This window comes from Podarcis vaucheri (assembly GCF_965113315.1).
Source record: "Podarcis vaucheri genome assembly, chromosome: 4".
NCBI classification, from domain to species: Eukaryota; Metazoa; Chordata; class Lepidosauria; order Squamata; family Lacertidae; genus Podarcis; species Podarcis vaucheri.
This window is the reverse complement of record NC_138762.1, coordinates 52,015,425-52,041,983: the sequence shown is the minus strand read 5'-3', so window position 1 is coordinate 52,041,983 and position 26,559 is coordinate 52,015,425. Positions and strand designations below refer to the sequence as shown.

The 26,559-nt window shown below is 46.4% G+C and overlaps 2 protein-coding genes across 2 annotated transcripts in view; one reads left to right on the top strand and one right to left on the bottom strand.

The window, feature by feature from the left end:
* Window positions 1–2,019: 2,019 nt before the first annotated feature.
* LOC309531357 (uncharacterized protein) overlaps window positions 2,020–26,559 on the top strand; it is a gene marked incomplete at its 5' end in the record, with an annotated part of 151,362 nt that continues 126,822 nt past the window's right edge. The window contains 2 exons of the mRNA XM_082220833.1: window positions 2,020–2,112; window positions 10,797–10,870. Of these exons, the coding sequence (XP_082076959.1) occupies window positions 2,020–2,112; window positions 10,797–10,870 (167 nt within the window). The remainder of the gene's footprint in view (window positions 2,113–10,796; window positions 10,871–26,559) is intronic.
* On the bottom strand, window positions 3,812–9,274 carry LOC309531329 (uncharacterized protein). The gene is made up of 2 exons (XM_082220771.1): window positions 8,404–9,274; window positions 3,812–5,021 (listed from the first exon to the last, which is right to left on the bottom strand). Exons 1-2 carry the CDS (start codon window positions 9,071–9,073, stop codon window positions 4,447–4,449), a joined length of 1,245 nt encoding a protein of 414 aa, XP_082076897.1. The 5' UTR covers window positions 9,074–9,274; the 3' UTR covers window positions 3,812–4,446.

Here is a 26,559-nt window from a genome sequence, read left to right as displayed (position 1 = left end):
GTTTCAGCTGATAGTCAATGACTTTGCTGTGGCTATGGTGGTTAGTGTTCTTTATGGGGCCGGGTAGGAATTTGTCCACCAGGCAAATGGGCTCTTACTTTGTGGTTTTGCCTACCTCATAGCAATCGTCACAACTGGTTGGGCATTGGGGCAGTCCTTTGTCTTGGTTGGAGAGGAGGTTGCAGTCTCTGCCTACCCGTCCAAACGCTGGCGTATCCCATTAAAGCAGTGGTTCTCAACCTGTGGGTCCCCAGATGTTGTTGGACTACAACTCCCATCATCCCTGAGCTCTGGCCTTGCTAGCTAGGGGTGATGGGAGTTGTAGTCCCAAAACATAAGAGGACCCACACGTTGAGAAAGGCTGTGTTAAAGGGATCTGGTGGGAGTAGTCATGTCTGCGTGCCGAAGCAGGGTCAGGGCCAAAGGCACTCCCCCAGATGGTGGTCTTCGTGGGGGTCACCCTATTTGATGTAAGTCTTAGGGACCCCCCCCCACCTGGATTGACTATGTGGGTGGGCTGGAAGTATTTTGATTTTCCCATGCCCAAGCCAAACCTCTTTCATCTGTATTCAATAAAGTTGTGGCCTGTTTGATCCAAACCAGTCTTATTGGTCTCTTATTTATATGGGTTGGGGTATGGGGAGCACAATGCTTGGACCTGCAAGTGCTTTAGTGCTTATAGGTTGTCCACAAGCACCATTTTTTGCCCCTCAAAGATGGTAAATTTAAGTTTCCACTGACATACACCTGTTCTGCATGTTGTTTTGACTTTAATGAGTTTCAGGAGGTTTATATATCTGTACTGAGCAACCTCTATCACTTTGACATTTACTTTTTTTCTCTTTTATAAATGTCTTATAAAAAGAGAATCATTCAGCATCTGTTACTATTTCTACCAACATCTGTCTCAGTCAGACATTGTTAAATATATGAATAATATATTAAAATTCAGTATACTTTTCGGGGGAATTTTGATTACTCATGCTATAGTGAGAATCTGATAGTGGTTCATTAACTCATTTAGAGACCTATACATTGTACCATTGTCACATCTTTGCTATTTTCCTACAAGTAGCTCCTGAATGACAAATGTAGCATGTAAATCACAAAATTTTATAGCTGGGACACAATTTCGTAGGCCATTTCCATGGAATTGGCATGTGTCCCATCTTTCAGCAGAGTGCAGATTCTGTTATCCATGAACCCAAGTGATGAGCCTATTTAGAATCATCTAACTATTACCCCAGCTGCATTGGGAACTGCTGGGAGAAAACAGGTGTTGCACACAACCCCAATCTTTGATTCCAGGGGTTTCAAGCACTTCCTCATGGTTTGTGTTTCCTTTGGAATGATGGAAAGTGGAGACTGTAGTGTCTTTATGATATATGGTTTACATACTTATATATACAAACAGTCTGTGAGTTAGTGGTAGGGCCCCTACCCATTTCTTGTCTGGCATGGCACATCCTTTGTTCCCTTAATGGCTCATTATCCAGGCTATCACCTCACCAGAAGGGTAGTCTGGCTATTCCAAGAAGCAGAAGGGGGCCAAGGCATTCAGCCTAATTCCCCCCAAAACTCATAACAGTTTCTACATGGATAATATACTGTTGAAGAGACCCTATAGAATCTATTTCCTAGGGGAAAATATTTGCTAAGCAAAAGAAGCAAAAGAAAAGCAAACATCTTTTAATTTGTTAGTCCTAATTGCTTTAACATATTTCATACACAATATTGCACTAACCCCCTCTGCTCACAATAAAACCAACAAAACCTGCTTGTTGGGAGGTGAATGTTGGGAGTTGTAGTTAACAATACCAACCCCCTCTCTTATCCTGCAAGGTTATATAGACCTTTCAGATATGTGCCCTAAAAATGTAGCGTTTTAGTAATGCATCATTAAGGCTAAGAAATGAGCAAGTGTACTGCTGGAACTGAAGCCTGTAGCAAACTCTGCATGCTCCAAATCTAGAATTGCTTTTAGAATTTCTCTTTGTTTAGAAATGCCAGAAGAATGTTATGGAAGGCAAAGAAACAATAAAAGGACAGAATGGGGGAAAACACAAATCCCCATTTCAATTGTTAAACTGCAGTGATGTGGCATTTGACAAGGTAGGTTTTATGCTAAATTAGGGATGTGGAACTGTGGGTCTCTGATTTCCCATCATCTCTGACTATTGACCAGACTTGTTGGTGCTGATGGGAGTTAGGAGTCCAACAACATCTGAAGGACCACATGTTTCCCATCCCTGTGCTAAACAGTAATAGAGACCCAATCTATGATATATATTTTTCAGAATATCTGGAAAAAGCATTTGCTCTGAATTAAACTGAAGTATGAAAGCTATTTCATCTGATGTAGTTAAATAAAGGAGCAATTAGGAGAGTGAAGGCAGACCTCCATTCATAGCCTGAGTTATGTAACTCTCAATCTAGCAGGATCTATGGTCAAAGATTTCATCATTTTAGAGCACCAAAATGAAATATTGATTGACTAGCATTAGCATTATGTGGTAAATTTCTAAAGGCTATAGTTGATGAGAAATGGGGGCACTTTGTGCTTATTGCTCTCATTGTTGAATTTTTTTCCTAGCATCCTTGCAGTTTTAATTTACAAGAGTTTCATTTTTGTAATATTGTTGGCAGCACGGAATGAAATACCATGGGATAATATGGTGCAAAATGTCCCTTCATTTTTCTTTTCTCTCTTTACAAAGTATCCTTTTTCTCCCCCCCCTTTCATTAAATCTGTGGGTCTTGCAGATTTTTTCTGTCTGTGGAAGCAAGATTGACAGCTAAGATCCGAGGTCCTGGGTGCATCACAAAATATACACATTGGATTTAAAATGTATCACCTTGTGGGGCCAGTCCTTTTTAGCTATGCAGGGGATCTACTGCCCAGTGAAAAGACAAGGCTAAATTATCTTTCTCAACAACCAGTTGCAGCATGTAGGAATCTGGAAATGGGACAAGTATCTAATGCATTTGTCTCTTGGAAGAAAATCAATCGCTACACATTCTATATTGTTTACATGGATCCTTAGAGTTTTATAATATGATTTTTTTAAAGTTTAAAACCATGCAGAAAAAGGATTCAATTGCACCAGATGAAATCTAGCTGAAGCTAAATTCAACATTCCCATATCCAAAAAGTGATTTTAATTGCGTTGTTTATTAAACCTTGACTTGCGTGTTGAGTCCCACAAGCCACCCCCCAAATAACTCACACTTCACACTTCAATTTTTGTTTAAGGTTTTTGGCATAAAATTTTGGCCACAACTTTATTCAAATACAAAATACATGAGTGGTTGCTTAGGCATTGGTTATGACTATCTGTCCTTGCCCTCAGGGACAGCACTGGCCTTCCGTACACCAACGGAAGCCAGTGTGGGAAACAAGTATTGGGTGAGAATGAAGCTGGGAAATCAGACTAACACCTCTCACCCTCATGTTCCGGTGGGGCTTGACCGGCCCAAGTCCGACTCCGGGGACAAGGACGAAAGAATGTCAAGCCCCTGGATTTCCTTTAACGGAATTCCCATTCGCATCATTTGGAGGGGTAGGCACTTACCCCTCCAAGCACCATTTAACCAATGCCTAACTGCCAACCTTACAAGTTGTGACGATTTGCTACGTAGTAGGCAAAAACCAAATGGCACCAGCCAATCCGCCAGATGGCAAAATTCCTACTAGGCCCCCGCACCAAGGCGGATGACCCCATGACAGGCAATAGCAAGGTCAAGCGAGCAAAACAAAAAACCGCCCTATAAAAGGGCGGGAGGGCGGGTGATCCGGTTCAAAACGGCCAGGAGGACGTTCCCTCGTCTAGCCCCTGTACTTATAGCCTCCTGGCCCCTCCTTCCACTTGCCAAATTAAAACTCCCCAGCAACCCCATTAACCCTTCAATGCCTGGGTTGCTGATAATTTGCCAAGTCATTGTAGGGTGGCCTGTTCCCCCAACCGCAACACGTGCTCTCTGTTATGGAGAACACGCTTTGCGTGTTGAGTCCCACAAGCCACCCCCCAAATAACTCACACTTCACACTTCAATTTTTGTTTAAGGTTTTTGGCATAAAATTTTGGCCACAACTTTATTCAAATACAAAATACGTGAGTGGTTGCTTAGGCATTGGTTATGACTATCTGTCCTTGCCCTCAGGGACAGCACTGGCCTTCCGTACACCAACGGAAGCCAGTGTGGGAAACAAGTATTGGGTGAGAATGAAGCTGGGAAATCAGACTAACACCTCTCACCCTCATGTTCCGGTGGGGCTTGACCGGCCCAAGTCCGACTCCGGGGACAAGGACGAAAGAATGTCAAGCCCCTGGATTTCCTTTAACGGAATTCCCATTCGCATCATTTGGAGGGGTAGGCACTAACCCCTCCAAGCACCATTTAACCAATGCCTAACCGCCATGGAGCCCTCAGCTCCCCGCCAACCACTCACAGCCCCAGCCAAGACCTCAGCTTGGCCACCACTGCACCTATCCAGGCCTCATTCCCAGAAGCCGACAGGTGCACTCCATCAGCTCTAAAAAGAGCCGCCGCTTGAAAAGTGATTTCGGGATGAAAAATCACCTCTCCACCCAACTCCACCACCCTTCTGGAAACCGCAGCATTAATGCGCTTCCTGGCCCTTTCGATGGCTGCTGGGCAACGACTGCCCCTCCAAGCACGTCGTTGCAAAAGCTTGGACCAAAATATCTTTGCTGTGGGCACCATTGCCCGCAGCGTCTCCAGGTCAGCCAAAATTGCAGCACGTAACAAGAAACAGTCTGTTGAAACCAGGTCGTTCTCCCCCAGCTGCACCACGATAGCAGCTGGCGGCCCTTCCAATAGTAGCTGGCTCCGAATTCGTGGCAAGAACTCTGCCCAGCGCATTCCCCTTCTGGATAGCCAGGACAATCGTATGTGTGAAGGAAGACCGAGACCTGGACCCATTCCCGACTGCCGTGCTGCGACACCAGCCCAATGGATGATGCTGTGCCCCACCATCCATATGCGCACAGTAGCTAGACCTGGGACAAAACGAACAAAAAAACATCGTAAGATACCAAACCATTAACGAACATATCCCCTAAACGCATTCGATTTCCAACGACCCAAATCCTTTATTCTGGCCGCTGACAAGCCCCAGTGAGCAGCCGTCGTGGCAGCCCCTATTCTAAAGGAATGAGGGGCGAAATCGCTAGCCGAGCCACCACAGGCTACAATTGCCTTACGCAATACTCTGGCAAATTGTTGTCTAGATAACGGCAACCCGTTCTCATGCCGAAGCAGCGGCCCATCCCCTTGCATTCTCAACTCCAGGTATTTGCTGACATCCTTAACTGGGCAAGGGCCCACCTCCCCCGTGGCTGGGAGGCGAATCAAGGCACCCCTGCCCCCCTGATCCGTCTTTGAATGTCTAATAGTAATTCTCAATTCAGCAGGGGATAGCTGAATGTCCTGGAGCAGAAGGCCCCTTGAACGACCATCCCTGTGATCTTCAACTACTAGCTCACCCACTCTCAAAGCTCCAAAGAATGCGACGGAAAAGGCCGCCGAGAACAGGCGAGCCTCATAGCCAGACCAACAAATCACCCGGAGCTTTTTGCGCAACCTGCTCAGTAATTCAAAGGAGATGGGGTGCCGGTTTGCCGGCCTGGAGGGGCAAATTCTACCCCATCCCTCGAGCGCCCTGCGAACCACAAACCTTGCACAAGGGTCTTTATCAAAATATATTTTACAGAAAAAGGCTATAGCAGCCGCTTGCATCCTAAGTGTCCTGGCTGCACGTCCCAATTGAAATAAATGCGCCAAATATTTCAACACCTGCGAAGAGGTGGGTGAGACCCCAGACGCCACACTGTCTGATAAGTTGACAAATGCCAGAAAATCAGCCCAGGCTTTTTCATAAGATCTCAGGGTAGAAGGGGAAACCGATGCCGCTACTCCCTGAAAAACTAATTGCTGCCAAGGTTCCAGAGATGATCCGGGAAATATTCCGGACGTATCCGTGCCTCTGGAACCAGGAACCTGAACCGCTCCATCTGAAAACGGGACAGAGCATCAGCAATATCGTTAGACAGCCCTGGGATAAAACGTGCCGAGAAAACTATATTATAACGTAAACAATGCAACACGAAGTCCCGCAACAGGGCCGAGACCCTGGGGGAGCGTGATGACAATTTGGCCAGGACATTCACCACCGCCTGGTTGTCCGTCCAGAAGCAGACACGACGGTTCCTGAACTCCTCGACCCACAAATGCACTGCCACTGCAATTGGAAAAAACTCAAGAAAAGTTAGGTCACGCGTGATCTCACCTCCCTGCCACCCAGGTGGCCAACGTTGAGCACACCAGTGACCTTTCCAAAAAGGCCGAATCCTAAGGAACCAGCGGCATCTGATTGCACCTGGAAATCATTATGCAAGTTCAAGGTGTCCTGCCATAATGAAACTCCGTTGAATTCTTCCAGGAATTCCAACCAGATGCGAAGATCGGTCTTCACCTCCCGGGAGAGGCGAACCCGATGGTGCGGAAACTTTAACCCAGCAGTGAGACGCGCTAAGCGTGAACAGAAGGGGCGCCCCGGGGCCACTACCCTGCAAGCGAAATTCAAGTGTCCCAAAAGCGACTGGAGTTGCCTGAGGGACACTTTTCTCAGTGGAAGCAGTTCCTCTATCACCTTCCTCAAAGCTTCAAGCTTGTCCGCGGGGAGGCTAGAAGTTTGCTCCACTGTATCCAAAAGGATACCCAGGTAAGTGAGCTGGGTCGAAGGACCCTCTGTCTTGTCAGCGGCGAGCGGGACCCCCAATTCTTTTGTGAGGTTGGCAAAGGCTCGCAACAGCGCCGAACAATCGCCGGTGTCGTTCGCAGAAGCCAGTAAAAAATCATCCAGATAATGAGTGACTCCGCCCAGTCCCGTTTTGGACTTCAGGGCCCACTCTAAAAAGGTGCTGAAAGCTTCAAAAGCGGCACACGCTATTGAACAGCCCATAGGCATAGCCTTGTCAAAATAATACTTGCCTTCAAATTGGAAACCTAGGAGCCAAAAATCATCTGGATGAATTGGCAAAAGGCGAAATGCCGATTCAATATCACATTTTGCCAATAAGGCACCACGACCGAACTTCCGAATCATCTTGATCGCTTGATCAAGAGAAGCATACTTCACGGAGCAGAGCTCCGCTGGGATAACGTCATTAACTGACGTACCTTCAGGGTGTGATAAATTGTGAATTAAACGAAATTCACCCGGGGCCTTTTTCGGCACGATACCTAATGGGGATATATGCAAAGCACAAAAGGGGGTGCGTCAAAAGGGCCAGCCATGCGACGCATAGCCACTTCCTTTGCTATCTTCTTGCGGGCGACCAGGGGCAGCTCACGAATTGATTTCTGGTTAGCAGGATTCTGTGCCATGGGAGACATGGCTACCGGAATCCGAAAGCCAACGGAGAAACCATTGTTCAGATAGACCGCAGCCTCCCTGTTGGGGTAAGACTGGAGCCAGAATTGTAGGACCTGCAATCGAATAGGAGTGTGGGCTAAAGATGTCAAGACATTACTTTCCTGGTGCTGTAGCTGCAGCAGAGGGGGTTGGTTTTGGGCTTTGCTGAGAACCCCCTCTGCCTCCACGAAAGGGCCGCTGTCCACTAAAGCAAGCAGAAGCTGCGTGCGTGCCACCGCATTTTTCACAAATGTGGGCGTATTTACACCCCTGGCGCTGACATGATCCCTTATTAAAGTCCCAGCAAAGCATACGGCGGCTAGTTCTAAAAGCCGCCGGCTTGGGCTTCTGCTGTTCCGGAACTTTTTTGTCAATGAGTGGGGCCACATAGGTGGTCCACACATCGAGATCCTTACGATCCCAGCGAGCTGACGGAATCCTGGCCGCCCTACGCCTGAAATTCTCATCGTATTTTATCGCCGCTTTTTCACCAGCTTTGGTGAAGGCGGAGCGAACGATAGATAAATAAACCAACAAATGAAGAGATCTCAGAGGATAAGCTGCCACCACTACGCCAGCGAAGACTTGGAAACAATCAAGCCAGTGTTCAAATGTTCTGTCAATTAGAGGGGCACCCGAGCGCTTCTTGGAGAAATTTCCCTTCTCCAGGTCCTTGGAAGGTGGGGCCAATTTAAACATATCAACATAGCGGCCGTTCAAAATCCTGGACCGCAGCTTCGTCGCCAGGTGTGAACCTGGGATGATGTCTCTGGCTGAATTGGTAGAGACCTTAACGTCTGGTACCAGCACGCCGTCCTTACACTCTTGTACTGCCCCGTACTTTGCCCGGTGAGCATTGGCTCTCCTTTCCCAAGCCCACCTAGGGAGCCCCGAAGCCGTTTCGCCGAAACCCCAGTAAAGTTCCATTGAGCCACCCACCTCATCGTCAGAACTAGAAGACGTACCGGTATAAGAGGAAGAAGAGTCCTCCCTTCTGCGTTTGGCATGCTTCCGGGAAGACCTTCTGCGGCAATGTTTTCCGCCCAAAGATCTCCTGGCAGGAACTGGTAGGCTGTCCTCCATGGAGGATCCTGAGTCAGTGTCCGGCCGTGAAGGACCTGCTGCAACAGAAGAAGATACAACATGTGAGGTGCCGGAACCCGAAACCACCCCAGCTAAAGGCTGGACAGCCCCGCTCCTACGGGATGCAGGTGCCGAAGGGGTCTTTCCTCGAGAGGCCCTCCTGGAAGACAGCCGTGTCCTTCGCGAACGTACACGAGTGGCAGGTAAACCTGAGGGTTGGGTAGACCGGGGATCCACCCGCAGACCACCAACTAACAGCCCTTCTCCCTCATTCCCGCTAGACGGTGATGAGGCTGGCGACGATGGCACCAGCGACCGATGTGGCCTTGCAGACGTAGAAGGCCGGGAGGAACAACGTTGAAGGAAACCATCCATTTTGGCCGCAAAGCGAGACATGGCCACTGGATCATCAGCCATGCTCGCCACCAATGATTGAACCCGCCCCACCGCTTGACTCGGGGCAGGTGAGCGCAGTGCCTGGGATGGACCCCTGATAGGCCGTTTTGCAGTGGTAGTCTGGCCAATTCGGGCCGAAGCTCGCTTCGGGGCCATACCTGCTAAATGGGAAAATCAAATGAAATTAGTGCTCCACAAAGCCCAGCAACGACCACCACTTTGTCCCTTGAGGAACCAGAGATCAGCAATTAAATCAATTAGGGAAGATTGAAATCCACTTGCACTTCCTCAAAGCCACCAGTAGGGGAGGCAGCTAGCCCAGGCCCAGTTAGCGGAAATGTCCTCCTATCCCAGCAACCGATGATCCAAACCCTAAAACAAGAAATCAATTACAAAACAGGAAGCTATTCAAATTAATATTTGTATAAAATTAAATGCAATATCCCAGCCAACCAATCGGTGGCGCTAAAAGGAATCCAGCCAGTCAATTGAGCAGGGGAGGCTGCAATGCTGGCTGGGCCACTGGGGGAGCTCGTGAGCAACGAGCCGCAATTACTCCCTATGGCTACTAGAGGGCCGGCAAGTAACTAGCATATGAGCACACCCCAGACGTTTTGGCGCGAACGCGAAATGGAGGCCCCGGTGAGACAGCGCGATAACCAGGCCAGAACGAGGCCGCGCCGAGGCCTGTAGGCCCTGCTTGGGCCTCCCGCGCCCCACTACGACTCCGCGGCGCCTCCGCCTCGCCGCAGGCTCCTGCCGGCGGCGTGCGCGATAATCTAGTCCGGAACAGGCCGCGCCAAGGCCTGTAGGCCCTGCTCAGGCCTCCCGCGCCCCACCACAACTCCCGCGGCGCCTCCGCTTCGCCACAGGCTCCTGCCGGTGGCGGGCGCAATAATTTAATCTAGAACAGGCCGCACCAAAGCCTGTAGGCCCCGCCCGGGCCTCCCGCGCCCAAACACGACTTCCGCGGGGCCCCGCTTCGCTATGGGCTCCTACCGGCAGGCAAGCAAACGCCTGCCGCGCCGCACTAACGCGCCGGATTTTATCTCCCCAGCCGATCTACGTACGTCGGGACCTGGTGTGGAGCCAGGAGCCGGAGGTAGCAAGCCCCACCGGCTGAATTCAGGTAAGATCGTCCCCCGGGAGCGTGGGGGGGCGGGAGGGAAGGTAAGCCCAGCCGCTCCCGGCAGCCCAGCCACGGAGGAAGGCAGGTAAGCCGCAGGCGCTGTTTTGGAGCCCGCGACACACGCCGCCCCCCCAGGGCTCGGTGCGGCGGCGGCGATCCCTACCTCCCCCAGGAAAAATTACCGGCTCCCACTCTGGTCACTAGGGACCCGAGGATGCAAGGAAGGCCAAGCCTCCCCCGGCTGGGGGGGGGATCCCCACCCACAGCCCCTTCAACAGCTTGGGTCTAAGAATCAAAAGGTGAGGTAGGAGGAAAGAAGGAGAGGAATGATTGGAGAAAGATCAGGGACGTATGGCAGTGGGAGAAGAAGAGGAAAGAAACTAGGGGTGAGTGGGAAAGTTTAAGAATAAATTGAATGAAAGGCCTAATACAACCGTCTGGACCACGAGCTGCTCCTTGATCCGGTTCAAAACGGCCAGGAGGACGTTCCCTCGTCTAGCCCCTGTACTTATAGCCTCCTGGCCCCTCCTTCCACTTGCCAAATTAAAACTCCCCAGCAACCCCATTAACCCTTCAATGCCTGGGTTGCTGATAATTTGCCAAGTCATTGTAGGGTGGCCTGTTCCCCCAACCGCAACACGTGCTCTCTGTTATGGAGAACACGCTTTGTCTATACATACTGCCAACCACAATTCCAGCTACTAATACTAGAAAGTTATGATTGTATACATTTCTCTCATTTGCTTCAAGACTGGATTAGCTGATCCATGTGCTGATTTTAAGATGATAGACACCAGATACAAGGCTTACTCTGAACAGGAAAGGTAATCATTTCAATAACTATTATATGTGATGTATTTCAAAGCTGTTTGGCTTCTGTCAAGACATGTTAGAAGAGAATGTTTTGTCGCTAAAATGAATAGTTTTCTTTATACATTTGACCTTTTTGTCCTAGTGTGTCCTTCAGGATCTGTGTCTTTATTGAGACTTCTATAAAATAATTATGGGCTCCCAGCTCATTTGATTTTAACTACTTTTCTACTCTGGTGAAAGATTTACTACTGCTAACTAGCACTTTCCAGAAGCAAATTACCTAGTTCTTCACAAATAATAATAAAAAAGCTACAACAGAAGTATAAAACTGAATCCATAAATAAACATTTGTTGATCCAATCTAAGTTATTACCACCCGATGGTAGACAAGTTGAAGATGCAGAAGAGAGGAACTAGATTGGCATCCTGTTTGCTACCAAGTGCTATTCAGCCTCAGCACTATAGGAAAAGATTGTAGCTCAGTGACAAAACATCTGCTTTGCATACAAAAGGTCTGATGTTCAGGTTAAAATTGCAGCACCCCCAGTAAAGCTGTGAGTGATCTCTGTCTGAAATTCTAGATAGCTGCTGACAATGTGTCGAAAATACTGAACTAGATGGACCAGTGTTTTGTCTCAGGATAAGGCTGCTTCCTTATAGGAATTTATGTTGTTGTTATATTTCCACTAGATTACCACCACACAGCCCAGAGTGGAGGATTTTTTTTTTTTTCTCTAGGAACAAAGTTTTACTGTCAACTCTTCATGAAGAGTAATTCCAATCTGTTCTCCATGTTGATTTTTTTTTTTGCTTCTTTTTTATTTTTTATTTTTTATTCAGGATTTTCTTGTTTTACAGGAGTGTAGTGCCTCGTATTTTTTCCCCCATGTAACATTTTTACAAATCCATTTCATTTGTTGAGGCATTAGGGGGAGAAGAAAAGAAAAAAGAAAAAAGAGAGGGGATGGAGGGAGGGAGGATGGATAGGGGTGGGGTCGGGTGGCGGTGTTTCTATTATGTTTAATGTATGTAGTTTGGTGTCAGCGTTGCTTGTGTTGTTCACTTGTGTTCCTTTGGTGGTGAGAGAGGTTGGGGTTGGCCTAGGGTGTGATTGTTTGCTTGCGATTGGCTGTGGTGATCTTTGTTTTTGTGTGTGGGTGAGGTGGGTGGGTGTTTTGGATCAGGTTAGCCATATTGATTTGTATGCTGTTGGTGGATTATTGTCACTGTCCTGTTGGGCTGTGTATGTGATAAAGGGGAGCCATACCGGGGTGAAGGCGTCTTCTTCTGTTTGTCCCCATGTCAGTTTCAGTTTGTTAGTTAATTTTTCTAGTAGGGCTGTTTCCCATACTATTTGGTACCATTGGTCCATGCTTAATCCTGACAGGTCTCTCCAGTGTCTGGTTATGGTGTTTCTGGCTGCTGAAAGTAGGTGGGTTATGAGTTCTTTGTGGTGTAAATGGGCATTGTTGTCTTGGAAGATGTTAAGTAGGGCCAATTCTGGGGTGATGTCTATTACTTGCTTGGTTATTTTACATATTTCTTGTATGGTTGTTGTCCAGAATACTTGGATTTTGGGACACTCCCACCACATGTGGAGGTACGTGCCTGTGGAGGTGCACCCTCTCCAGCATTTTGGTGAGGTTCCTGGGTGTATTAGCGCTAGTTTCCTTGGTGTTAGGTACCACCTGTAGGTGAGTTTCAGTGTGAGTTCTTTTCTTTTCGTTGATATGGATTTAAAGGGGGGTTTAGACCACATTCTGGTCCACTGAGTGGGGTTAATCTCATAGCCTATGTCATTCTCCCATTGTTTTTTGATTGCGTCTAGGGGATTTGCGGGATTTTGGAGTAGTATTTTGTATATTGCGGATACCGTCCCTTTACCGTTTCCCTTTGTTGTTAGGAGGAGGTTTTCGAAGGTTGTCAGGGGCCTAGTTGCTGCTGATTTTACTGTTGGGTTGTTTAAGAGGGCATGTAGTTGGTGTTTTGTTAACCAGGGCATTTGGGTGTCTTCTAGTTTGTCTTGTATTTCTTGTGTTGACAAGGGTTTGTTATTTTTATAAAAGTCTATTAGGCGATATAAGCCTTTGGTTCACCAGGTTTTTATCTTGAGGTTTTGTGCTGCATGGTGGAATAATGGGTGGTACGCCAGGGGGATTAGTGGGGATGGGGTTGGGGATAGTTTGCCTATTTGTGTTTTCCATGCTTTGAGCATGGTCTGTGTGTACCTGTTAAGTGTTGTGGGAATTTTCTTTAGTTTGTTTGGGAGGAGTGGGTATGCTGTGGTGCAGGTGTTTTCAATTGTGTCCCTCTCTAGGTGTACCCATTGTTTTGTCTCATCTTCTAGTATATATGGGATTATATGGCGTATTTGGTTGGCATTGTAGTATGTTTCTATGTTGGGGATTCCCCATCCTCCTTCTGAGGTGGGGAGGTGCAGATATTTGGGGTTTATTCTTGGTTTTTTATGTGAGAAGATGAAAGAGTGTAGTTTTCTCTGCCAACTGCGAAGTTGGGTTGAAGGGATCCAGATTGGGAGGGTTTGGAATAGGTAAGTTAGTTTTGGGAGTGTGATCATTTTGATCAGGGCTATTTTGTCTGAGAGAGTGAAGTTCATGTTGTTCCATCTCTTTAGGTCTTTGTTAATTTGTCGCCACAGGGGCTTGTAGTTGTGGAGGTACAATTTATTGAGGTTTCTGGTTATTTGTACCCCTAGGTATCTGAACTTGGTGTGGCAAAGTTTTATTTTGGTGACCTTCGTGAGTTCTTTTTGGGTGTGCGGAGGGGTGTTGAAGCACATAGCTTCTGACTTTGTAAAATTTACCTGTAGGCCCGACACCATTGCAAATGTGTTGAGTTCTCTGGTTAGGGAGGGTGCTGTGCTTATGGGGTCTGGTGTTGTGACCATTAGGTCATCTGCAAAGAGCCCTAATTTATAGGTTCTGCCTTTTATTTCCACTCCCTTGATGTCTGTGGCTGCTCGGATGCGGATTGCTAGGGGTTCCAGAGCCAGGATAAATAAGAAGGGAGACAGTGGGCATCCTTGTTTTGTGCCTCTTTGGATAGCTATAGTATTAGAATCCATATTGTTAGTTCTGCATCGTGCTGAGGCTTGGGAGTATATTTGTTTGAGGGTTTGTAGGAAGTTGGGGCCAAATTTCATGTTAGTTAGTACTGCTAGTATGTATTTCCACTCCAAGCAATCAAAGGCTTTGAGGATGTCTAGGGACATAATTGTCAATGGGAGTTTGGTTGCCTTGCTGTGTTCGATCAGGTTCAGTAGTTTCCTGATGGGGTCTGTTATATTGTGGCCAGGGACAAAGCCAGTCTGGTCTGGGGCTATTAACTTGTGTAGGAAGATTTTTAGGCGGTTGGCCAAGATTGATGTGAAGATCTTGTAGTCTTGGTTTATTAATGAGATTGGGCGGTATGATTCTACTTTGAGGCTGTCTTTTAGTGGTTTTGGGATGCAGACTATTCTGGAGTGGGTCCAGGTTTTGGGGATGGGGCCCCCTTTTATGATGTCGTTGAATAGGCGGGTCATGTAGGGCATCAAGGGTTCTTTGAATTTCTTATAGAATTCTGCTGTGAAGCCGTCTGGGCCTGGGGCTTTGTGTGGTTTCAGGTTTTTGAGGACCGCATCTATTTCCTCTGGGGTGATAGGGCTGTCCATGAATTCCTGTTCCTCATCAGTTAGGGTAGGCATGTTTAGTCCTGCTAGAAATGTTCTGATTTCCTTCTCTGGTGGGTTATGGGAGGTGTATAGGTTGGAGTAGAATTCTGCAAATTCTGAGGTTATTTCTTCGGGGGAGAATGTTATGTTGCCGTTTTTTTTGGTGATGCAGTGTATTCTTGTTTTGAGTGCTTTTTTCCTACATCTATTTGCTAGTAATCTGGAGTTTTTCCCTCCATATTCGTAGAAACGTTGTTTAGAGTATAGAATGTTGATCATTGTTTTGTTAATTTCTAGGGAGTCTAGTTCTCTCCTTTTTTGTTCTATAAGTTTGAGGAGTTTTTTAGATCCTGTTTGTTTGTAGCGTGATGAGAGGGCTATGATGTCTTGTTCTGTTTTGCTAATTTTTGAGGAGGTTTGTTTTTTAAGGAATGTTTTCTCTTTTATGCAAGCTCCTCTGGTGACCGCTTTCATTGCGTCCCATAGGAGGGGGGTTGTTATATTGTTTACATCGTTTTCTTTGAAGTAGTTTTGGAGGGTTTTTGTGAGACTCTCTCTAATTTGTTTGTTTGTAGTTAGGATGGGGCTGAAGGACCATGATGGGGTGGTTTGTGTTCCTTCTCCTATTTTAACAATGACTTCTACTGGGGCGTGGTCTGTGATTTTAATGTTACCTATGTTTGTTGATTCCACTGAGGGGATTAGACCCTGTGTGAGTAGAATGCTGTCCAGTCTGGATACTGTATCATGGCGTCCCGATTGGAATGTATGGCTGATGTCTCCTGGGTTTTGCTCACCCCAAATGTCGTAGAGACCCCTGTTTTTTAGCATTTTTAGTAACTTGTAAGAGTTCCTGGTTGTTGGGGGTTTCCTTCGGAGGAAGGTTGCCCATGGGGTTGTGGGGTGGATATCTTTCAGAGATATACCTTTCATATTCAGATTGAGGTCCCCTCCTAGGATTGCTTCCCCTTCAGAGAAGGAGAGGAATTTGTTTAGTGTCTTCTGGAAGAATTCCAATTGTTTCGTGTTTGGGGCGTATATGGAGCCGATTGTCAGTTTGATTTTGCCATCTAGTGTCCCTTTAGCGAAAATGAATCTGCCTTTTTTGTCCTTGAGGACTGTTGTGGCAGTGAAGTTCAGGTCTCTACTGAGTATTATGGCTACCCCACGAGCTTTCCCTGAGCCTCGTGCGACCCACTGTTGACTGAAGCGGGGGTCGCTCAGGAGTTTGCTGCCTTTGGGTGGGTTGTGTATTTCTTGTAGGAAGGTGATGTGTGGTTTCATGGTGTTTATGTATGAGGTGATGCGTTTCCTTTTGATGGGGTTTCCCAGCCCCCTCACGTTTAATGTAATTGCTTTTAGGTTAGCCATCTTGCTTATCTATTATGTGGGGCGATTCCCTGCCAACCCGTTCGGGTTGTCTTGTGTCTCTCTCTTCGTGTTGTTTAAAGGACCAGTGGGGTTGCGCTGACCTAGGGTGTGGTGGGTGGGGGGCTAATGGGATTAGAGTAAGATTTGGGTTAAAGAGTAGGGGGTAGGTTGTAGGGAGTTTCCTATATGTAGTCATATAGGTGTTTGTTTGGGGTATTTTAGGCCATCTGGCATTTAGCCAGTTGGTCCTAGGTCTCAGCTGGTGTGGAAGGCCGTGTTCAAGGACAGGCCATCCCCCCTGTTGTTTGCGATAGGGGGTGATCAGTGAGACAGTGTGAAGTGACTTTGTAACGTCGCTGTCAGGTATAAGGTTCATGAGCAATGTTGCCAATGTTATGAGCAACATTGTTGGTGTGTTGGGGTGGGGATGTGGATGTTGGTACGCTCTGGTGCCACCATAGTGCTGGTTGGGTATCAGATTTTAGCCTGATTGTGGGTTGTGTTATTAAGGTTGGAGGAGTTGTTTTTCCCTAGTATGGAGTATGGGGGTGTTGAAGGTGTGGGTGATGGGGAATGTGGTTGAGGTCGTCTGGACTGGTGTTGGGGTGGGGATTCCTGTGGGGGTGCGGGGCTGGGGGGGGATGTTGATGGTGTTAACTAAATCTATGGGTTTTTTTGGGGGGGGGAGGGGGGAAAGGGGGGGGAATCACCAGTCCTTCAGTTTGTGGTTTTTCCTGGTTGCTTCATTCAGCTGGGGTTGTTGTTGTTGTAGGGTTGTCCATCTGCGATGAATTGGTTTGGTTAATCTTGGTCTGGTTTCTTGTGTCGTATGGCCGGCGGGACGGTTCTGAGCATGATGCTTGCCTGTATTGGTTTTCGTTGTTGTGCCGCTTCTGTTGTTTCTTTGTCTTCTGTACCGTTGTCCAGTTGTTTGCTGTTGTTTCCTCGTGGTTGGGGCTGTCACTTGGTGGGTTTGTCGGTTGCCATTCCGGTGGGAGGTCGAGTTCAAGGTTCTTTAGTAGTTGCAGGGCCTCAGGTATGTTGGTAGCCATGTGTTGCGTTGTATTGGTTGTTACAATGAGGCGGAAGGGGAAGCCCCATCGGTATTTGATCCCTGCTTGTTGGAGACGCTGGGTGCATGGGCGCAGGCTTTTCCTCCGGTTTAGGGTATCCTGAGATAGGTCCTGTAAGGCCAGAATAGGGGTTTCTCCATATCGAAGGTTGGTTGAGTTTTTGAGGTGGTGCCACACCTCTTCCTTCTTTTTGTAGCGTGTGAAGCATACAATGATGTCTCTTGGGGGGGCGCTGGGTTTTGGCATAGGTTTTAGGGCTCTGTGAGCCCTCTCCAAGTCATCTGCCTCAAGTTTCAGGCTTGGGACTGTGTTTTTCAGCCAGCGTATAATTAGGTCTGCTGGGCTTTTCTCCTCTGTTTTTTCAGGAAAGTTGCGGAAGCGGATGTTACAACGTCTATTGCGGTCTTCAAGGTCGGCTTGCTTAATTTTCATCTCTCTGTGTTCTGCTTCCATTTGGTTTACCAGTTCGTCCAGTTTCTTGTTCACACGTGCATTCTCTTCCCGGTATTGCTCTATTATTCTTTCTTGCATTTGGTTCTTGTTCTCTAGAGCTTCCACTTTGGAGGTTAGATTGTTGATTAGTACCTGCATGGGAGCCATTGTGGCTTTCAGTGTTTCTTCTAGTCTTGCTTCCATTTCCCTCAGATCTCGTTTCGTTATTGGGTGGTCATCGTCTTGAAGGGGAGTTACCGTCTTAGCATTGTTTGCCATCTCCCTGGTTGGTGTCGTCTTGGTCTCCCTGATTTTGGTTTGAGGTTGGCTTGGCGTCCTCTTGGGGTAGGGCGTGTGGTGGTTAGGAGTTGTGGCAGTGGTGATTCCTGGGTATTGTTGGGTTGCTGAGCTGATCAGGCTTTGTTGGTTGGTGGCTTCTACAGAGCGTTTTGATTAGGTGGTCATTTGTGTCACTTCTAGTCTGTGTTTTAAGAACTTCTTTAGGGCTTCTGCAGATGCCCCAGCGGTGCCGCCGAGGCGGGGGGGGGGCAGGCAAGCAGAGATGGGTAGACTAATGGACAGACAGTTCACATAAAGGGAGGGGGGTTAGCAGGTAGAGATGCAAGAGATTGGAGGGGTGGGGCCAGGGGAAATACGTGTTAGGAGGGGGTTGTATATGCCCCAAAGGGGTATTGGGGTCCAGTTAAGGTGGAAGTTGGGGTTGGGAGTGCGCTCAGAAACAGACAAATAGGCTATATGTAAAGGGTGGAGGGAGAAGAAAGGGAAGAAGAAGAGAGAAAGAAGAAGGGGGGAGGCGGGGGAAGAGGGGAGATTGGAGTAAAAGAGAAGGGAGAGGGAGAGACAGAAAGAGTTGAAAAATAGGGGAGAGATAGTACAGTAATATCAGTGGTAAAGATTCAAATGAAGGGTGGCTGCAGCAGCAGTGGACCCTCTTTTAAAAGGAAAAGAGATAAAAGTAGGTATATGGGGGGAGGGATAAAAAAGGTATATATATATATTAAGGAGGGAGGGAGGGGAGGAAGGGGTTAAAAAAAGGAAAGGGGTTTAAAAAAAAGGGAAGGAAAAAAAAGAGGTAGTTTCTCCTTTGTTATGCGGCTTCTCTGTGTTTCCCGGTGGGGCTCGGCCACGTGTTGTTTTTTCGGAGCCTTTTCTGCCTTCCCGTGCTCACGTACCTCTCCTCTGCCTTCTCCCTGGCAGAGATGGGGGCGGCAACGGCAAGTTTGGGGCTCCTTTTTCTTTCTTTTTCTTCCTCTCTCCCCCTTTCTTTCTCCCTCTCCGCGTTGGCTCCACTGTCCTCCCGGTTCTGGAGCTCCTCTCCGCTGTTGGGGGGGGTGGTCGGGTGCCTTTCCGGCTCAATCTAAGTCGTGGGGGGGTGTTTTGGCTCCTTGGATAGATGCCTGGGCACCCCCAATTTCTCTCCGCTGGCGGTGCTGGCGGCAGCAGACCTGGGGTGGCCAGACAGAGCCTTTTACTCTGGCTGGCTTCAGGAGCTCTTCTCTGCTGTTGCAGCCGCCATGTTGCCTCGCCGGAAGTCCTGCCAAGCCGAGTGAGACGCTTCCCTGCCAAAGGCGGCGGCGGCGGCCCAGAGTGGAGGATTTTTAGTGCCATGTGACAATATAGGACTTGCATGGTTGCCATGGTAAGGGAAGGGAGGAGAACAAAAAGCTGCTCCATGGCCCATGCCTGATGACAGCCATGTCCAATATTGCCCACTTTGGGAATTGAGAGTAACCAAAAAGGGAAAGGAGGTGTGGAACTCTCTCTGTGGGAGGGCTGAACCCTCCAGTGCTCCTGTCAGGCTTTGGAGAAATGGCTTCCTCCCTTCCTTTGGCTGTGGATGAGCAGAGCAAAGCGAAAATAGTCTTACCAGTTAGAGAATGCTGTGATCACCAATAGTCAGCATGGATTTCTGAAGAATAAGTCATGTCAGACTAACCTGATCTCGTTTTTTGACAGAATTACAAGCCTGGTAGATGAAGGGAACGCAGTGGATGTAGCCTACCTTGATTTCAGCAAGGCATTTGACAAGGTGCCCCATGATATTCTTGTAAAGAAGCTGATAAAATGCGGTCTTGACTATGCTACCACTCAGTGGATTTGTAACTGGCTGACTGACCGAACCCAAAGGGTGCTCATCAATGGTTCCTCTTCATCCTGGAGAAGAGTGACTAGTGGGGTGCCACAGGGTTCTGTCTTGGGCCCGGTCTTATTCAACATCTTTATCAACGACTTGGATGATGGACTCAAGGGCATCCTGATCAAATTTGCAGATGACACCAAACTGGGAGGGGTGGCTAACACCCCAGAGGACAGGATCACACTTCAAAACGACCTTGACGGATTAGAGAACTGGGCAAAAATAAACAAGATGAATTTTAACAGAGAGAAATGTAAAGTATTGCACTTGGGCAAAAAAAATGAGAGGCACAAATACAAGATGGGTGACACCTGGCTTGAGAGCAGTACATGTGAAAAGGATCTAGGAGTCTTGGTTGACCACAAACTTGACATGAGCCAACAGTGTGACGCGGCAGCTAAAAAAGCCAATGCAATTCTGGGCTGCATCAATAGGAGTATAGCATCTAGATCAAGGGAAGTAATAGTGCCACTGTATTCTGCTCTGGTCAGACCACACCTGGAGTACTGTGTCCAGTTCTGGGCACCACAATTCAAGAAGGACACTGACAAACTGGAATGTGTCCAGAGGAGGGCAACCAAAATGGTCAAAGGCCTGGAAACGATGCCTTATGAGGAACGGCTAAGGGAGCTGGGCATGTTTAGCTTGGAGAAGAGGAGGTTAAGGGGTGATATGATAGCCATGTTCAAATATATAAAAGGATGTCACATAGAGGAGGGAGAAAGGTTGTTTTCTGCTGTTCCGGAGAAGCGGACACGGAGCAATGGATCCAAACTACAAGAAAGAAGATTCCACCTAAACATTAGGAAGAACTTCCTGACAGTAAGAGCTGTTCGACAGTGGAATTTGCTGCCAAGGAGTCTCCTACTTTGGAGGTCTTTAAGCAGAGGCTTGACAACCATATGTCAGGAGTGCTCTGATGGTGTTTCCTGCTTGGCAGGGGGTTGGACTCGATGGCCCTTGTGGTCTCTTCCAACTCTATGATTCTATGATTCTATGTTGACAGCGAAAGAACAAAGACTCCATTCTCAGAGGAAAGGTGTTCCTAATTAAGGTTTCGTCCCACTCCCCCCCCCCCGAGCCACCCCCATCACTTCCTTGTCTGGTAACCTGATCTCGCAACCATTTGGTCTTCTGTGTAGCTACCTTATCTGCTCTCCTTGACCTTGGACTGAGCTCTGGGACACATTCCAGCGAAAGGGAGTCTGTTAATTCTCTCTCTTCCTGTTCTTCTTCTCCTAGCTGTTCCCCACTCAGTTCTGCCCAGCTGTTGTCTTCCAAACTATGTCACTCTGCAAACCACTGCTCCAAATCTATACTGCTCCACTGCTCCTGGGCAGGAATATGGTCAGGAACAGGGGGAGGGGGAGGCCCCACCATTCCTCAACAGAGTAGCTCTCCTCAGCCTGGTCTCTGACAGCTCCTATCTCTGATAAAAATGAAATATGGCCAAGGATTATGGAAGGCTAAAGGGCAACCCAACCTCTTACTGTATGCTTCCTGTCACCTGCATCTACATATGCAGAGGCTCATGAGAGGGCAATGTGTGCTCAACGCTACACACAAGGGAGAGACCATATTGGGCACTTGCTTTCGATTTCACATGGCTTCATCCTTTTTCCTGTGCAGGTTTGTATTTATCATGAGAAACTACAGGGAACTGTCGACTTTCACTGCTTCCTTTATAATACGTTGGGCAATTGGTCCCTCTAGCGCAACATTATCTGCACCGACTGGCAACATCCAAGATTTCAGAAGCAGGTCTCTCCCAGCATGGACAAATACAAGGCAAATTTAAATTGCATAGAAAGCAAAGCTAGCCATTAGTGTCTCTACCAGCTTGAGAATGCAAGTCAGTTGCTGTTTTTTGATTCCTGTGTGAGCCAGATATAATCCATCATAGCTAAATATAAGGGCCTAATGTTCTCCCTTGAAAGGTCCTTCAAAAATTGACCGCACATAGGTATACAATTATTTTAATGTAAAAGGCAGTACCTTTTGTATCACCCCCGAATACACTGCATATTTGTACTTTATGAAAGCCTGACAGAGAAGGCAAATAACCATTTTTTGTTATTTTTTATAAAGAAAAGGAACTGTGGTGAAGTACCATATGTCATTAAAATATGTACAGTTATTGAATATGTGTATTTCAGCAGAGCTTATTTTCTTAAAGCTTTCAGTTTAAACCTCTCAACTCAATGTTCTTGGTGTGTTATCTTTGATGAGCCCATGAAACTTCTTTCTCATTCCCTGGGGTTTCTTGTTACATCTCACAATTTAAGATTGGAACAATGAACAACTTAGAGAACCAACAACTTAGAGAACCAATAATTGATAGATTTGTCAATCACGAAGAGGGGGAAAAGGCTACAGCTCCAAACGGCTTAATTGAGGGTTTGTTTTTTTAAGCTGAAGGTTGAGTATCAGAGGTGGACATCCTAGAGCCCCAGAAGATGCCAAAACAAGCATTTATGTGGTGCTGGTTCTGTCTCAGTGGATAACTGTCATTATATGGAAGCAATTTGCTTGGATACAGTGAGAAAGTTTGGCTTTAGGTAAATTGTTGGACAAGGTTCATCACTTCACTGAGATATATGCACTAGAAATAAAATTAGCAACTCTAGAGCACTTAATAAGACTGGATAGCATCCAAATAGCTACTCTAAATAGTCCCATGGAATTGTATGTACCCAGCTGGATTCTTTGAGCAGCAGGCACTCGTGCGATATTGCAAGCTATTCCTGAAACTGTTGGTGGCAAGGAAAAATAGGTATATAAGAGAATTCCTGGATGCAAAGACCCAAGTTGGGTAAGTACTCTTTGGTGAGAGAACCCCAACATAGATTTAAATGTAGAGATTGAAATAAGCAACGAAGTAAAGTGTGGAAACATAGATCTTTAAAATATGCCCTTTTAAGTTCCTTCCAAAGTTTCCCTCTTCCCTTAGCATAGTAAAAGCCCACACATTTGATAAGTTAGAAATAGTTTACTTACAAACTCTCCAAAGGTCAAATTCATGTGCTTTTCCATACAGTATTCAGAAAAGGTTGCACACACAGTAAAATTTGGCTTTAGCTTCAGTGGTGAGTTCCTAAATTATTGGTATGGGAACACATGCAACTGTAGGAACCATGAAGTGTGATCTGCATCAACAAGCTCAAAACCTCTTTACATGTTGAGCTTCTTTGGTAGGCAGTGGCTGGATCAAAGAAGCATTTCAGTTAAATGTGTTGTAAACTTTGTATAAGAAATCATATTAGCAAAAATGGCACTCCACAGCACCATCTGGTGTCACAGTGTTATAATGCATATACTACACATATAAAGCTCTTTTTCTTCACCAGTGTAACTGGCTCCTAGGAGGAGAACAAAGGCTTGATTACCAAGTCCCTCCCAAGGTGAGCTAAACCTGGCAGGACAGCTTACTCTATGGTCTTAACCCCTTCATTCATTAATTAGACTTAAGCATGTTGGTTTTATTTGGCTGGTTATCCACAGAAACTACTTTGCTCAAATGCCATTTAATTATGTACGATGGAAGGCTAACCTTTGAGAATCAATAGATTCAAATAACTTCCAATGTGAAACTGCCACCTATGCATGGAAACCTCTGATATGTTAAGAGAGCATTGCTGTCCCCTTGGCACTCCATAGACATTGGAATACATGTAGCAAGACCTCCCCTGTTCTGCACTATGGTAGCATCAAGGCTCCAAGATGCTTAGAGAGTGGTGGGATTACTGCCTGCCCTATTTGGCAGAGATTCGGAGGTCGCACTAGCCCTCTCTATTCCTGCCCAAAGAGGTTTATGGTATATATTTCAGATTCTAAGTCTATGTCAGGCTTTTGACAGACTTGAATTTATATATTTAGGAGTAAAAGGTAAAGGTAAAGGACCCCTGGACGGTTAAGTCCAGCCAAAGGCGACTATGGGGTTGCGGCACTCATCTCGCTTTCACTCCGAGGGAGCCAGCGTTTGTCCACAGACAGTTTTCCAGGTCATGTGGCCAGCATGAATAAACTGCTTCTGGCACAATGGAACACCGTGATAAGTGCCAGAGAGCATGGAAACACTGTTTACCTTCCTGCCGCAGCGGTACCTATTTATCTATTTGCATTGGTGTGCTTTTGAACTGCTAGGTTGGCAGTAGGTTGCACAGAGCAACGGGAGCTCACCCTGTCGCGGGGATTTGAACCGCCGACCTTCCGATTGGCAAACCCAAGAGGCTCAGTGGTTTAGACCACAGCGCCACCCGCGTCCCTATATTTAGGAGTGCAACACAGTGGTCCCATTTTCCCATGCTTTATACTTAAAGAACAGTTCAGCAAAGTACATGGCAGCAGGTTGACAAGAAACTGGGAGGCGAACTTCTGTATCTACCCTTTCAACTATAAGAAATAGATTCTAATTATGCTCAAAGGGAGCTCTATTCATAACCAATCATCACATTCTCAGAATAGTCTTCCTACTTCTTCACCCCTTCCCTTTTTCCCCTCAACTACTGGATGCTGTTAAAGACACACTGCTTAAAACTAAAACTCAAGGTTAACAGAATACAACACAAAAGAAGAGTGACTTTGTGCACCAGGTTGATATGATTTTCTGATATTCTTGTGGCCACCACTCCCTACATCCTTGCAATGAAGGAATGCTTTACAACCAATGCAGGCAAAGTGAAAACTGTGGGTGGATGGGTGGGTGGGGTAGGGAACTAGGTATCTTAAAACACATTGAACAAACACTTGCTGAAACCTGCGTGCCGTTTTGAAGTGGGAGCCTGAGAGATAGACATCAGATTAATTCTTTATTTAAAATTAGATTTTGTTATCAGCAACTTATTATAATACACTTGGAAATGTTAATTAATAAAAAGTGCATTTCTATTAGCAAGTTTGTTTTTTCCCTTTACCAAACACTATAGCTTGCAAAGTGAATGCATTAGGATTCATAAATACCACTGACTTCATGCATCTTAACTGTACTAATGGAAAAACATTAATAATTGTCATCTGCATTACTAAGATACCCAGTTAATCCATTTGCATAAATTCTGCCTCAGAGTGTTAGACATTTGTAAATCATTTGCCAAGTAATTTCAAATTAATGCACCATTCAGTTGATTTATGAATGCAAAATAACATTAAAACTTTAAATAACTATTTTAATCAGTCCTTTTGAAGGAAAAAAGGCAAATAAAGCATAAGCTCAACCAGTATATATAATCTAGATTTCCCAGTCACAAGTGGGCAAGTGGTGATTGGAACAGCTTGTTGAATGGTTTCTTTAAATGTAAAGGTTCATCATTGTTCCACTCCATGTGTATGTCTTTAAGGGGCCGGAGCAAGGGCCAGAGCAAGATAACGAGACCCAGCTTTACAGCTGTGAAACATAGCAGGTGCTGCTGAGTTGTATTTGATTAAGGCGTGTCAGCATTTGGGTAGAGTATATAAGGAGCAGCACCTAGCTCTTCCATTATCCCTGGGGGATGGGTTGGTGGTTGGGTCTGGTTTGTTGATGTATTTAGTGTAAATGGAGTTTTTGTTTTTCTTATTAAAACCTTCTTTAAGTTATTTTTGAGTCCTTTCTTTTTAATGCATGATCTCCCCAGCAAGCTCTCTGCAGCGCTACCATACTGCAAACAGCCAACATCTTTGGTTATGGGCCCAGCTGCTGAGTGGATGACTGCATATTTTTGGACTCTGAGAAAGGTTTGAAAACTCCTTCTCCTGTTAGCGTAGTTTTTGTGGGTCTGGAAGAGTTCCAGAATGGTTGACCGGGTTCCTGAAGCTGAGAAGGCTCTGGTCTTCCCACAGCTAACAGATGAGAACTATAGTTTATGGTCTTTTCGGGTGGAGGCGCTTTTGACCTCTAGAGAAGTATGGACCTATGTAACTGATGACCCTCCTGACCCTGTAACTAATGCTTGGTCGAAAGGAGATGCAAAAGCCAGGGCGATAATTAATTTGGCAGTCAGCGACCAGCAAGTAGTCTATATAAGAAATAAGAAAACTGCCAAAGAAATGTGGGACAGTCTTGCAGCAGTGCATGTTAGAAAAGAGTCAGCGTCTGCATTGACGTTTTTCAAGCAGTTGTACCAGACGAAGTTGCAGCCTGGTGGTGATTTGGCAGCACACTTGAGACGTCTGGAGGCAATACGCGGCGAATTAATTCGAAGGGACATGGAGGTACCTGATATTCAGTATGTTTTTATCATCCTATGTTCCCTTAATGAGGACTTTGATGGTATAGCTAGCCAGATATCTGCCGTTCCACCAGCACAATTAACTGTGGAAGGGGTAACGGCAAGATTAATGGGCGAGTTGGATAGAAGGGAGGCTTGTGCCATAAGCACTCCTGTTTCCAGAAAGAATGAGGAACGCCATATGCAAACCTGTGGTGATACAACTGCATTTAAAGCTGCAAAGCGTTGTTGGTTCTGCAATAAGCAAGGACATTTTGCAAGGGACTGCAGATCCAAAAGAAAGCAAAGTACTCCCAAGCCTGTTTCTGTTCGTCAGTCACGGTCGTCAGCCCAGCAGCCGACATCGAATAGTAGGGACAGAAACGAGCCGCGAGCTTTTCACGCTCGGACTACAGATCGTAAAAGAATTAAAGGTGCCAAGTGGAATTCTTTTATTGTTAACTCAGGTGCATCCCAGCACGTCTGCAACAATCGAAGCTTGTTTATTTCTTTCGAAGAGGAAATTGGTAATGTACATTTAGCCAATTCACAGGTCCTGCAGTCGCTTGGCAGAGGTACTGTTAAACTTGACTCTTTAAACATTACAATAGCGAACTGCATTTACTGCCCCTCAATGGACAATTTATTATCAGTAAGGTGTTTTGCTCGTCAAGGCATAACTGTGCGTTTCTTAAAGTCAATGTGTGAGTTTTTTGAGGGGAACAAACGTCTATTGTATGCCCGGGAATCTGATGGTTTATATAGACTGTATTTTCGAACCTACTCCCAATCGCCTATAAATTGCAGA

Excerpts from the sequence above, each read along its gene's own strand:
- LOC309531329 (XM_082220771.1), bottom strand. The coding sequence starts at position 9,073 with ATGGCCCCGAAGCGAGCTTCGGCCCGAATTGGCCAGACTACCACTGCA. Across the intron at positions 5,022-8,403 it reads CTCTTCTTCCTCTTATACCG|GTCTAGCTACTGTGCGCATA; the intron begins GTACGTCTTCTA and ends GTTTTGTCCCAG.